Raw genomic sequence first — 14,936 nt, forward strand, 5'->3', positions numbered from 1 at the left:
GCTGTCAAGTGGGCCCCCAACTCATGGTAACCCCATGCACAACGGAATGAAGCATTGCCTGGTCCTGTGCCATCTCCATGATCAGTTGCGGATCAGACTGCTGTGATCCACACGGGTTTCACTAGCTGATTTTCAGAAGTAGATCAGCAAGCCTTTCTTCCTAATGCCTTAGTTAATTCCCTGTTATGCTTGGTTTAATGTAGTAGACTTAGGGCTGCTCTTCCAGTCACCAGGCTCAACCCTTACAATCTCAACATTGTCAAAAGACCTCTCCTCAATGCTGATCTCACATACTGTTTAGAACCTTTCATTTGCTCTCCATTGTAGCCAACTCCTCATTGGACAGGCATGCGAGCATTATCACCAGTTTGCTCTCTCTTTCTATAGTTTGATCTCCAACTAGTCCCTCTCCCTGACCCAGCCATTATGAAGTTCTTCCAGTACAAATGTCCCACTCTTTCTTACCTCCATGATTATTATACACTGTTTCCTTTCCTTTTTCCACTGCACGCTCCCCCCTCCCCACACACACTCACTCCAACTTCATTCACAAATATTTCTTGAGCACGGTATCCTAGATTGGGCTCTGTGCCCCAAAATATATTTTGCAAATCCTGACCTCTATGCTTGTGGTTATAATTCCATTTGGGAATAGATTATCTTTGTTATGTTAATGAGGCAGGATTACTATAGGGTATGTCTCTCTTACAGGATATAAAAGGAACAGATTAAGAGAGCAGAAATGTGGGAAGACAGATGCCAAGCCACATGGAGATCTCCAGGGAACCAGGAAACCGAAGCTGAAGAGACAAGGACCTTCCCTTCAGTGCCAACAGAAAGAGAAACCCTTCCCCTAGAGCCAGCACCCTGAATTTGAACTTCTAGCCTCCTAGACTGTGAGAAAATAAATTTCTGTTAAAGCCACTCATTTGCATTCTCTACTAACAGTTCTTTGTGTCAACAGTTCTCCAATGGCTTTCAAGAAAAATATAATGTTTTTGATTTTCCAGTATTTTCTCATTAATATGGTAAGAACAGTGGCCTTTAGCAACCTTCTGCATAGACCCCGAAGAAAAATGTCTGTTTCATATGTCTTGATAAGAAGTCTTGGTAGTCCAACAGTTAAGCGTTCAACTGCTAACCAAAAGCTTGGCAGTTTGAACCCACCCAGCAACTCTGCAGGAGAAAGACCTGGCAATTTGCTCCTATAGAGATTTCTGTTAACTAAATCCATTTCTGTCAAGTCAATTCCTACTCATAGCAACATTATAGGACAGAGTAGAGCTGCCCCACAGGGCTCCCAAGGACGGGCTGGTGGTTCAAGCTGCCAACCTTTTTGGTTGGCCGCTGAGCTCTTAACTACGATACCACAAGGGCTCCCTGTAAAGATTACAGCCTAGAAAACCTGATAGGGCAGTTTTACTCTGTCACATGGGTGGCTATGAGTCAGAATCTACTCATAATACCTAACAACACATATGTCTTGATGCTATGTTCCCAGGTACATGTAAATTTAGGATTGTTATATTTTTCTTCAATCACTTTGAAATGTCCTTTTCCCTCTAGTAATACTTCTTGTTTTAAAGTCTACTTTGGTATTTTACTTTCAATCTTTCCCTGTCCTTATATTTAAATTAATGTATTGTTAGTTTTTTTTAACTCAAGGTCAACATATAAAAATCTCTTGTATTTTTTTAACCAGCAAAAATAGCTAAAAAATTAAGTTTAAAAATACCATTTACAATAGCATAAAAATACCAAATAATGAGGAAAAAATTTAATGAAAGATGTACAAATACCTTTACAGTGAAAACTACAAAACATTTCTAAGAGAAATTAAATAATTCTTAAAACAAATGGAGACGTATCCCATGTTCACACATTGGAAGACTCCATGTTGTTAAGACATCAGTTCTCTCCAAATGGGTGATTTAATGCAATCCCAATAAAGATCCCAGCAGGCTTGTTTATTTGGTGAAAACTGACAATCTGATTCTAAAATTTACATGGCGATGTGAACGACCTACAAGAGCCAAAACAATCTTGAAGAAGAAGGAGGACTTCACTGTCAGGCTTCAAGACTTACTGGAAAGCTACAGCAATTAAGTCAGTGGATATTGGTATAACGATAAACAGACCAATGGAACACAATAGAAAATTCAGAAACAGACAAACGTAAGCATGGTCTCTTGATTTTGACTAAAGCAACACTTCAATTCAGTGGAGAAGGCATGGTCCTTTCAATGAATTGTGCTGAAGCAACTGTGTATATGTATGAACATAATGAATCTTGATTCCTGTTTCATTCTACCCACAAAATTAAGTTTATATGACTGAAATGTGAAGGTTAAAAACAATTAAGCTCACAGAAGAAAACACAGGAGAGTACCTTCATGACCTTGGAGTAGGTAAAGATTTCTTAAACAGGACAGAAAAAGTGCTATCATAAAAGAAAAAAAAAATTATAAATGGGACTTCATTAAAATTAAGTTCTGTTCACCAAAAGGTATTACTGAGAAAGTGAATAGGCAAGTCACAGGCTGGGAGAAGATGCTGAAATTCATACATCTAACAACTCAGATCTAGGACACGTAAGGAGCTCTGGTGGTGCTGTGGTTAAAAGCTCAGGCTGCTAACCCAAAGGCCTGCATAAAGAACTCCTAAAAATCAGTTAAAAAGGGGGGTGGGCACGAACAACCCAGAGCAAAAAACTTGAACAGGCATATCACAAAAGAGGAAGAACACTCATATAGCCAATAAGTATCAGGGATGCAAATTCAATTTACGTTGAGTTACCACTACACACCCATTGGAATAGCTATAATTAAAAAAGATTGAAAATACCAAATGTGGGAAAGGATGTAGGACAACTAGAGTTCTCATACGTCGCTGACGGAAGTGTAAAATTGGTTAAACATTAGAAAGTTATTTGTCAGAATCTACTAAAGCAATATATATGTCTCTTCTAAGAGCCAACAATTCCACTCCTAGGTATACCCCAGAAAACTGACTTTATATGTCCACAAAAATACCTGTACAACATGTTCATAGTAGTTTTTCTGCAGAATAGCCCAAGCTAGAAGCAACCCAAATGTCCACCAACCAGGGTTTGTCCATGCAGTAGAATACTACTCAGTAATAAAAACAAATTACTGATACCTGCCACAAAATGATGAGCCTCACAAATATTGAGTGGAGAAAGTTAGACGCAAAGGGCTATATATCATATGATTCTATTTATGCAAAGTTCAAGAAAAGGCAAAACTAATGTATTATGGTAGAATATAAATTTATGATTACTTCTGTGATGAAGTCATTGCCTGGGAAGGTGGACAAGGGAGCCTGTTGGGGCCTAGAAATATTCTTTATCTTGATCTGGGTGGGGTACACCAGTGGATACATATGTAAATATTCATCAAGCTGTGTACTTACGATCTGTGCATTTGTATTTATTATTTTTTAAGTTGGTTCATTCCAGCATTATTTACAATAGCCAAAAGGCAGAAACAAATGTCCATCAATGGATGATGAATAAACAAAATGCAGTATATACATACAATGGAAAATTATTCAACCATAAAGAAAAATGAAGTTCTGATACGTCCTACTACATGGATGAACCCTGAGAATATTATGCTAAATAAAATAAGCCAGACACAGAGGACAAATATTGTATGATCCCACTTACATGAGATATCTAAAATAGGCAAATGCATAGAGAAAAGAGTTTATTGTGACATTGAAAAAAACATTGGGAAACAGCCAAATGAGCAGATCCCCTCTGCTTACCTGTTCATCATCAGCCAATCAACTCAACAGTTCCAAAACCACCTTCAAAATCATCCTCACTCTAAAAAAACCAGTTGCTACTGAGCCAATTCCGACCCATGCTGACCCCATGTGCATCAGAGAAGAACTGTGCTCCACAGGGTTTTCAGTGGTTGATTTTTCAGAAGTAGATCACCAGGCCTTTCTTCTGAGGCACCTCTAGTGGACTTGATCACCCAACCTTTCAGTTAGCAGCCAAGTGCACTAATCGTTTGCACCACCATTCTTCTACACACTTGCTGAAAATGAAGCTCAAGAATCTTACAAAGCATCTCCTGAATTTCTCTGTAGAAAAGGCCACTCAAGACACACTTTGCCATGTCTGTGGAGACAGCATGTAACTATTGGTGAGTCAAATGATGTATAATATTTTAAAGTTTTAATAAATGAGTATAATGTTTCGAAGTCTAGGGCATTCATATGTAAAAAATAAAATGAGGTTTCTCGCCTAGACTTTGTTCGGGTAGGAGTAGGGAATGGGCTGTATAGCTCAGGTGTGTAAAGAAGACCTGGCAGGGTCCAGGAAGATAAGAAATTCCCACGTAAAAACACAGGCTTGAAGGTTGGAAAACCTGGGTCCAAACCAGACTCACTCACTGGCTGCGTGGTTCAAATTCCCAGTTCGACAACGGAGGGAGTGCAGCGATGGTGGAGCTCTACAGAAGGGGATAACTTATCCCTGATGGCTCAGTTCCCAGAGGTTCCAGGTGGTAATTTCAGTTCCAGGTGGTAATCTCAGTGTTAAGTGGTATTTATCTCCAAGAGCTTTTCCAGCTTTCATCTTGTCCCAGGGTCTGAAGGACAAGGAGATTCGTATTTCACTGGTAACAGATCAAAAAGAATCCACAGAGACATGTCAAAGGCTAACTAGTTAGGGTCCAGTGCTGACAAGTGAAAGTGGAAAGTCTCACCCCAGGAAGTCCCCCAGGGCGTGATCCTAGACTGCTTCTGATCCACTCTTCCTTCCCACAGTCCTTGGATCCTGCATCATCTGTATCAACCTTCAGGCCATGTGTTCTCCTGCTGAAGGTAAGCCATGTCAGAAAAGACCAGCATCAGATGAGGTCACTCTGTGGCCATGATGGAGTGAGACAAAACAGGCCCTGACAAACCAGGAAGCTGACCAAACCTTTCCCTCTCCTGGCCAACAGGAGTGACTGCTGCTTCTTTACTAATGACAGCTTCGGCCCAACTCCATTTCTCCTGCTTCCTAGATAAAAATTAAAATACCCAATCACATAGCACAAGTCCAAATCCTAGTCTTTCCTAACACTTAACAGAGACACTTCACAGTGCTCCCTGGTGTCAGGAATCTCTTATTACAGCAAGTTCCAATAAACTACATCGGTGGTGTTGGCAGGCTTTTGCTGACCACCATCAACACAGCCAGGCCTTTCCTAACCCTGAAATTGGACATGCTCTCTCCTACCTGCAAATTCCAATAGCACCTGAAACTCACTTTCAACAGGTATATTCCTACTACCTAGGTGAGGCTGTTATCTATTTCCCCACTAAATCATAAAAACCTTGAGGCAAACATCCTTTTTTTTAAATTTCTGTATCCTCCACAGTACCTTGCATACAGTAGGCACTAAGTAAAAGAGTGCCTAAACAGGTCAGTTCACCCATAAAGAAAAATGACCATTCCAAGATCAGAAACTACACAGCATCTTTCTGTCCCTGGTTCACCTTGGCCCACTGTTCTCTATATACGCACATGGGTAGAAAAATAATGAGGACAACAAGAAACTATGACAAAAGTATGAAGTCCCCAGAGCCTTCCATTTATCTATCCTCCCTTTCCTTTGACCTTAACCCCCTCAGTGGCCTCCCATTGTTTCCTTATCTTTCTCTTGGCAGCAGTCCAAAGAAGAAAGGATTCACAAGTGCTTTGAGTAAAGTTTATCCACACTAATGCTTGCCCACTTTCTATGCCATGATTTTCTCTTGTAAAAGAGCTTAGGAGCATTAATAAGAAGATAGGGAAAGTCTTAAGGGGACCTTGCTCTGAAACCATTCCAAGTCTAACATTAGTCTGTGTCTGTTCTCTGAGAAATGTGGGAGGGGTGATAGAGAGAGAGAACAAGAAAAATGAGACATCAGGTAAGAGAATACCATTAATTTGGAGTGTTCAGAAAAGGAGAAGATAAAATTTTTAATGTGTGTTGTCAATATGGAAACCCTGGTGGTGTAGTGGTTAAGTGCTACGGCTGCTAACCAAAGGGTTGGCAGTTCAAATCCGCCAGGCGCTCCTTGGAAATTCCATGCGGCAGTTCTACTCTGTCCTATAGGGTCGCTATGAGTCGGAATCGACTCGTCGGCACTGGGTTTGGTTTGGTTTTGGTTGTCAATATAAAAATAATATTAGCTGCAATTGTTGAGAACTGCTTGCTGTTTTTAGCAAATCCCCATGCAGCACATAAAACCCCAAAAACTATACCTGTTGCTGTCAAGTCCATTCCAACTCATAAAGACCCTCTAGGACAAAGTAGAGCTGCCCCTTAGGGTTTCCGATGAGCAGCCTAGTGGATTCAAGCTGCGGACCTTTTGGTTAGCAGCTGTGCTATTAACCACTGCGCCACCAGGGCTCCATGCAGCACATAATAGATACATAATTCAGTGATTTTCAGACCACAGGTTTCTCTGGCAATGCTTAAGAGCTAGGCTCCAGGCTCCACCCTGCTTCACCCAGAGCCATGCCTCTCCTGTCCCACTCATAGGATTTCATCTGAAAGAACAGGTTTTACCAAAGATGAAGGGGAAGAAAAGGGACCAGGGGCAGAGGAAAAGAATCTGCAAATCACTTCCAAGAAGGATTAAATCTGGGTGAGATGAAATTTGTTATTTTATTTTATTGAACTTTTTTCTCCAGTTCTGGAAAAGAAGCACAAGAGCTGGAACTACCTTGACCAGATAGTAAAACGCATTATAAAGCCTCAATAATTAAAACAGCATTGTACCGACACTTGATTACTAATAGAATAGAAAGTACCAAAATAGACTAAAATATGTACAAGAATTTGGTAGACAATGAAGGTTACCTCAAATTAGTGGCGGAAATGATGTATTTAATAAGCGATATTGGGACATTTAGATTAGATATGCGGTAAAAAAGAAAGTTCAACCACGCTTCACACTGTACGCAAGATAAATTCCAAACAGATCAAAGATTTAAATGTAAATTAAAAAAAAAACCAACCTGAAAAGTACTAGAATAAAATATGGAAGAACTCTTTTGGAGCCTTGAAGAAGGGAAGGGCTTTTTAATTATGACTCAAAGTCAAGCAACCACAAAGATTAACAAATATAAACAACACAAAAATTAAAAACTTGGTTCAGCAATTCCACTCCTTAGTATATACCCCAGGAGATTTGAACAGACATATGCACACCTCTGTTCACCGCAGCACTACTCAAAATAGCCAAAAGATGGAAACAACGTCAGTGCCCATCAACAAATGGATAAGCAAAATGTGGTACATACGTACAATAGGATACTACGCAGCCATAAAGATGAGTTCTCAAAATGTCTTGGGCCATGGATGAACCTATAGGACACTATGCTGAACAAAATGAGTAATTCACAAAAGAACAAATATTGTACGATCTCATTTTTATAAAATGACAAGAACAGCCATATATACAGAGACCAATGTTCATATGTGGTTACAAGCAGTTGGGGAGCAGGGCAAAGAAAAGGATTCATTCTCTAGACAATAACCACTTTTTATTTATAGTGACAGGAAGGTAGCATCATATGTGGGAGAAGCGTGCAGCTTAACCAAGGTAACTGATGCCACTGGGTGATACACACACACACAAAAGATGTTTTGATAAATGCTACATTATATATTATATATATAATATATATTATACATATACATTATATATAATTTTGCAACCACCACCACCACCAAAATACACGTGTGTGTATATGTAGGTATGCAAATATATGTGTGTGTGTATGGGTGTACATATATGTGTTTGTATGTGTATATATATATGAACATATGTGTATATGTAATAAAACAAGGGTCACAGAATCTTATACTTCTTACCTGTTCCACTGAGTCAATTCTGACTCATAGCGACCCAATATGGCAGAGCAGAACTGCCTCATAGCTTTTCAAGGCTGTAATCTTTATGGATGCAGACTGCTGCACCTTTCTTCTGTGGAGCTGATGGATTCGAACCATGGACTTTTCACTTAGCATCCAAGTACTTAACCACTGTGCCACCAGGGACTCCTTCACACTTCTTGGATATAAACAATCACCTTATAGGATTCATTTTCTTGGTTTAAAGACTTAGGGTCATAGTCTCATGGGACAACTCAATCAGTTGGCATAAAGTTTATGTTCTATATCCTAGTCTGATGAATAGCACCTGTGATCTTGAAAGCTTGTGCGCGGCCACCTAAAGTACAACTATTTATCCTTACTCCTCTGGAGCAAAAGAGAAAGAAGGAAACCCAAGATCCAGAGAAGAAACCAGTCTACAGGACTGTCTACATGAAGCACAGCCTCCTCTACTCTGAGACCATAGGAGCTAGATGGTGTCTGGCTACCAATGGATTCTGATAGAAAGGGAGAAAAATGTGGAACACAACTTCAATTTCTCAAAAAATCCAGACTTACTGGACTCACTGCGACAGGAGGAATCCCCCAGACTATTACCCTGAGATATTCTTTAATATCAAACCAAAACTCTCCCCTCAAGTCACCTTTTAACTAAATAGCACATTAGCTCATAAAGTAATGAATATCACTCTTGAGTACTGTGCTCTTTTAAAGAATCATCTATGTGAGACCAAATGCTCAACCAATACTGTAAAGCATAGATGAGAGGGTTGGGGGACTGTGACACTAGGTCAAGAGGAACAGAACAACTAGAATGGAAATGAGTGCTGATACAATGTAAAGAACGTAACCAATGTAACTGAACAATATGTGTAGAAATTGCTGAATGGGAACTTGTTTTGCTGTATATACTTCTACCAAAAATATAATAAAATACTATTCAAAAAAATTAAAAGTTACTGGAAGCTCCTAAAAATCAAACACCTATGTTCATCCAAAGACTTCACCAAAAGAGTAAAAAGATTACCTATAGACTAGGAAAAAGTTTTTAGCTATGACGTTTCCAATCGGCATCTGATCTCTAAAATCTACACGATACTGCAAAAACTCAACAACAAAAAGACAAATAACCCAATTAAAAAATGGGCAAAGGATATGAACAGGCACTTCACTAAAGAAAGCATTCAGGTAGCTAACAGACACATGGGGAAATGCTCAGGATCATTAGCCATTAGAGAAATGCAAATCAAAACTACACTGAGATTCCATCTCACTCCAACAAGGCTGGTATTAATCCAAAAAACACAAAATAATAAACGTCGGAGAGGTTGTGGAGAGACTGGAACACTTACACACTGCTGGTAGGAATGTAAAATGGTACAACCACTTTGGAAACGATTTGGCACTTCCTTAAAAAGCTAGAAATAGAACTACCATATGATTCAGCAATCCCACTCCTTGGAATATATCCTAGGGAAATAAGAGCCTTTACACGAACAGATATATGCACACCCATGTTCACTGCAGCACTGTTTACAATAGCAAAAAGATGGAATCAACCAAGGTGTCCGTCAATAGATGAACGGATAAATTATGGTATATTCACACAATGGAATACTTTGCATCGATAAAGAACAATGATGAATCCGTGAAACATTTCCTAACATGGAGGAATCTGGAAGGCATTATGCTGAGTGAAATTAGTCAGTTGCTAAAGGACAAATATTGTATGAGACCACTATTGTAAGAACTCAAGGAATAGTTTAAACAGTGAAGAAAATATTCTTTGATGGTTACGGGGGCGGGGGGGAGTTGTATTCACTAATTAGACAGTAGACAAGAACTATTTTTGGTGAAGACGACACACAATACAGGAGAGGTCAGCACAACTGGACTAAATCAAAAGCAAAGAAGTTTCCTGAATAAACCAAATGCTTCAGAGGCCAGCGTAGCAGGGGCAGGGGTTTGGGGACCATGGTTTCAGAGGACATCTAGGTCAATTATTAAGAAAACATTCTGCATCCCACTTTGGAGAGTGGCATCTGGGGTCTTAAATGCTAGCAAGCGCCCATCTAAGATGTATCAATTGGTCTCAACCTGCCTGGACCAAAGAAGAATGACGAACACCAAAGACACAATGTAATTATGAGCCCAAGAGACAGAAAGGGCCCCGTAAACCAGAGACTACATCAGCCTGAGACCAGAACTAGATGGTGCCTGGCTGTAACTGATGACTGCCCTGACAGGGAACACAACAGAGCATCCCCGATGGAGCAGGAGAGCAGTGGGATGCAGACCTCAAATTCTCGTAAAAAGGCCAGACTTAATGGCCTGGGACTAGAAGGACCCCGGAGGTTATGGTCCCCAGACCTTCTGTTAGCCCAAGACAAGAACCATTCCCAAAGCCAACTCTTCAGACAGGGATTGGGCTGGACTATAAGATAGACAATGATATTGGTGAGGAGTAAGCTTCTTGGATCAAGTAGGCACATGAGATTATGCGGGCAGCTCCTGTCTGGTGGGGAGATGACAAGGCAGAGGGGGACAGGAGCTAGCTCAATCGACAGAGAAATACAGGGTGGAGAGAAGGAGTGTGCTGTCTCTTTAGGGGGAGAGCAGCTAGGAGTATACAGCAAGATGTATATAAATTTTTGCATGAGAGACTGACTTGTAAACTTTCACTTAAAGCACAATAAAATTTTTTTTTTTAAATTAAAAATTTAGGCTTGACCAAAAAAAAAAAAAAAAGGCCATAAGCAAAGTCAAAAGATGAACTAAAAATGGGGAAGGAAATCCATAACTAGTTTCACTGACTGATTCCTTAAAATACATAAAGCTTCTAGGAAGCTAAGAGATCAAAACAAATAACCCAAAGGAAAAATGAGTGAAGAATATGAAGCATTTACAGAAAAAGAAATACTAATGGTTCTTGAATAAGATGCTCAGTTTTTCTCACAGTAAGATGAATGAAAATTAAAACTACACTGATACCATTTTCAACCAATAAGATTGGCAAAAATCCAAAAGCTTGATAATACTGTTGGCAGGGCCGTGAGAAAACCAGGCATTTTTGTACATTACTGGTGGGAGTATAATTTGATAATACAGATCAATATTATATGTGCACTTCCTAGTGTTTCCATCTCCAGTTACTGGTGGACCAGATTATTCAAGTCAATCCATGCAATGGTAACAACAAAAATGTTGGATTTCACTACACACACACTTGTGCACACACATACATATACACTAAACAGAGTCAGAAAGTACTAGGTCAAATTTTGCCAAAGGTTGAGCCGTTTTACGTGGAATGAGATGCCCTGAATGTGAACCTCATTTTCCTCCCCTACTAGCTGTGTGACACTGGGCATGTTATTTGACCTCACCTTAATTTCTCTATTGTGTAATAGAGACAACAGTGCCTATCTCATAGGGTCACTGTGATGATTAAATGAACTAACCAGTGCCTGGCAGACAGTAAGAGATCAGTAAGTATTAGCTATTTTTAGATACTCAATGAAGGCTAATTCCTTCGTTTTGTGGCATGAACAGGAGGCAGGAATCTGTTTACAGACCCAGCTATTCGTGTTTATTACCTTTAATTATTATCCTGCTTGGAACCCCTTTCCCCCCACCTACATGCAGGCAGAAATTCAGCCTCATTCATATAGAGAGCAGCCCCCAGCTCCTACTGCCCCCCCTTACCCAAGAAGTGCTGAGGTCAGAGAGGTCCTGGGTGTCAGTCATAGGCCCAGTCCGCACCGTGTCACCTTGGAGACACCTGGGTTCCTGCAGGCGGTTCTCAGGCATGAGCTCTTTGGAAAGCTCAGGAACAGAGTCTGGCCTGGTTTTAGCCAACCCTAGATATTCCAGTTCAGTCCTTGGGCAGCAGCCATGAAAAAAGGATCCACTCTCCTCTTCCCCAGGCTTAGAAATCATCTTAGTCTGGGTACCCATTGCCATTAGGTCGATTCCAACTCATAGGAACCCTACAGGACAGAGTAGAACTGCCCCATAGAGTTTCCAAGGAGCGCCTGGTGGATCTGAACTGCTGACCTTTTGGTTAGCAGCAGTAGCACTTAACCACTATGCCACCAGGGCTTCCTTAGTGTGGTAGGGGAAACAACATTCCTCCAAAGGGCTAGAGGGTGGGGCTGCCTGGAAGGCCAGGGTCTTCGGGCCAAGGTAGCTTTCCAACTTACCATGAACTCTCGGAGGCTGGCATTCATTCCAAGACCAGGGCAGGAGTGGAGGGAGGAGGAAGTGGGAATGGAGCTTCAGTGTATATATCTCCTGCCACTCCTATTTTTGACTCTGGTAGGCTTTCCACTGTGAACAGAATTCTCTCATGTAGACCAAAAATTATTATTTTTGTTGTTTGCTGTGGAGTCAATTTTTGACTTATACCTACCCCATGTGACAGTGCAGAACTGCCCTATAGGGTTTTCTAGGTTGTAATCTTTATGGGAGCAGATTATGAGGTCTTCTCTTCGGTGAAGCAGATGGGTGGGTTCAAACCAACAACTTTTCGGACGGCAGCCAAGTACTTAACCGTTGCACCATTTGGGGCTTGTTGTGTAGAGAGGAATAGTTAACCCTCTCTACAGGCAGGTGACTGAGCTTCAGTGAGCTGCAGCTTCCTACAGGTTCATTCACCTACTCATTCATTCCAGATAATTGACCAAAGCTGGCCTACTTACCAGGCACTATGGTTCTTAGCCCTGACTGCACCTTCAAGCCCCTGGGACCCTATCCTACAGACTTAATTGGTTAAGTCATAGGTTAATTTTTTTAAACCTTCCCAGGTGACCCTGGGCTGCAGCCAGGATTAGCAACCACTGGGCTACAATTTATGGATTTCAATGAGATAGGTGTTGTACTGAGGCATCTGAACGCGCCTAAATTCCCGAGGGATAGGAATAAGGATCAGCACAAAGCTGGTTCCTATGAGGTGCAGGTCAGACACATCTCCACTCTCCAACTTCTTTCACCATTTCTGACACCTGCCACCCCTCCTACAGAACTCTACTTCTCTGCTGGGTTCGACAATTCATTGCAACGGCCACACAGAACTCACAGACCATACTCACAGTTATGTGATTTATTACGGAAGTAACTCAGGATCAGGATCAACTTGGAAGTAAAAGGATACAACTTGGGAGACTGGATCAACTTCGTTAGTCAGGACAGCTTGCAACCAGGACAGCACTCGGTCCCTTCCTGGCCCTGCTAGCCGATGACTCTTGTTGGCCAGGCCCACAAACAGGCCCCTCTGCCAGCCATGCAAGTACCCTTCTTAGCCATGCGCACACCTTTCTCTGCTTTTGGTCTCCGTGCCATTGGCCTCTTTTCTGCTAACCAGCCCAACTCATGACTGGTGTAGCAGCCCACTTGGCTGCTGCCCTCCTTTAGAAGCTGCTTTCTGCCATCAGTGCCGGCTCTGCTTCTGGGCCCCTTTTCCAAGCCTTGTCACTGGCTCTGCCACCAGGCCCCTACCCAGGCCATCCTGCCTGGCTTGTTCTCACTGTCTCTATCAGCTGACAAGCTCACTGCCGTCTCAAGTCATCTTCAGCGTTACAGCTCTTGACCCATATTACAGCTCTTTTAAGAGGCTCTCTCCTCTTTTCTAAAAATCTCTGTGGAGTTGTCTCCTTACATAAGCAAGCTCCTTGTCAATTTCTAGGCATGGCCCTCCCAGCAGGACCATAAACCAACCAATCTCTGGAAGTCACTCGATCTGATTGGATAGTTTTATGAGCCACTATTTGCATAGCCCGGGCTCTGGGGGCACAGTGGTTAGGCATTCGGCTGCTAACCGAAAGGTTAGCAGTTTGAATCCACCAGCTGCTCCTTGGAAACCCTATGGGGGCAGTTCTAGTCTATCCTATAGGACTGCTATGTGTTGGAATCAACTCGACAGCAATGGGTTTGGTTTGGTTTTTTGTTTGCATAGCAAATCAACCAGTCCCTGCAAGATACGTAAAAAAGAACAATCACAAGGCAGACTGCTGCCTAACCAATCATTTTTGGCAGAATTATAAATCCAACGCCAGAAAGGCCATATATAAGAGAAACCCGTTACATTGCAGGTATATTATATATAAACACAGACCTTAGACTCTTCTTTGGAGCCTGCCAGCCACTAACTCCCAAGCCTTATGAAGAATGGTTACTGTTCAATCCTGGAGACAGCAGGGCCTAATGGAAAGGTCTTGAGTTGAAAACTGGTTTGGAGTCTTAACTGTTTGCTTTGGTGAGCAGTTTGTCGCTTTGGAAAATGAGAAATAGAAAAAAAAGACTTCTGCCCTGTATTCTTCATGGGACTATGGAATATAGCTGTTTGAGGGAAAATGTCACATAAAAGGCTATTTTAAAAATATTCCTAATAAACTCAGTACCTACTACGGGAAACATCTTGGGTTTTTACACTCTTACCGCTCTTTGGAGTTGACAACACTTTTAAATCTAGTCTCTGAGGAGAACTTCAAAGAAAAGAAATTGGTAGGAGTACTGCCAAGTTAGTAAAGCCAATTAAAATGTAACCTTGGCACTAGTTTAAAAAATAAGTAAAATGTAATAACTTTTTTTAAAGCAAAAGGTACCCAATTAGAAAATATACAAAAGAGCATCCAATTTAAAATAAAGTCAATTTTAAACCAGGGACTCAAAATGAGTAAAATATCTGGGCTCATGTTGACAAATACATTGATGCCTTTGGTTTAAGATATTATTAGCTTGCATTGCTTCACTACTTTTTTACTTTGGTTGTATTCATGGTTCTCCTTAGGGGCAAAAAATGTTAATATTTGAGCTTAATTAGGGGTTTGGCAAATGAGAGCCATTTATTCCAACTTTAAATTTAATAATCAGATAACTTCTGGCTGCTTCCATAAATCAAAAGGGAGTAGAAAAATTGTGCTTAATAAGTACTGGGCACTGTTCTGATCGTTTTACATGTATTTTAATCCTCAAAAATGACAAACTCGAAGGTAAAGTACTCTTATTATGCTCAATTCACAGATGAAGAAT

General features: G+C 41.0%; 1 protein-coding gene across 3 annotated transcripts in view; it reads right to left on the bottom strand.

The window, feature by feature from the left end:
* Nucleotides 1–4,425: 4,425 nt before the first annotated feature.
* The window catches only part of PIAS2 (protein inhibitor of activated STAT 2), a 117,309-nt gene continuing 106,798 nt past the window's right edge, over nt 4,426–14,936 (bottom strand). For 2 of the 3 annotated variants that reach the window (XR_007519364.1, XM_049901715.1), the window contains one exon: nt 4,426–4,851. Coding sequence is in view for 2 of the 3 variants with exons in the window: in XM_049901715.1 (XP_049757672.1) it covers nt 4,825–4,851 (27 nt within the window). In the remaining variant the exon portion in view is untranslated. The remainder of the gene's footprint in view (nt 4,852–14,936) is intronic. The other variant, XM_049901718.1, reaches the window with a different exon arrangement.

The sequence above is a fragment of the Elephas maximus genome, chromosome 11 (assembly GCF_024166365.1).
Source record: "Elephas maximus indicus isolate mEleMax1 chromosome 11, mEleMax1 primary haplotype, whole genome shotgun sequence".
Lineage (NCBI taxonomy): Eukaryota > Metazoa > Chordata > Mammalia > Proboscidea > Elephantidae > Elephas > Elephas maximus.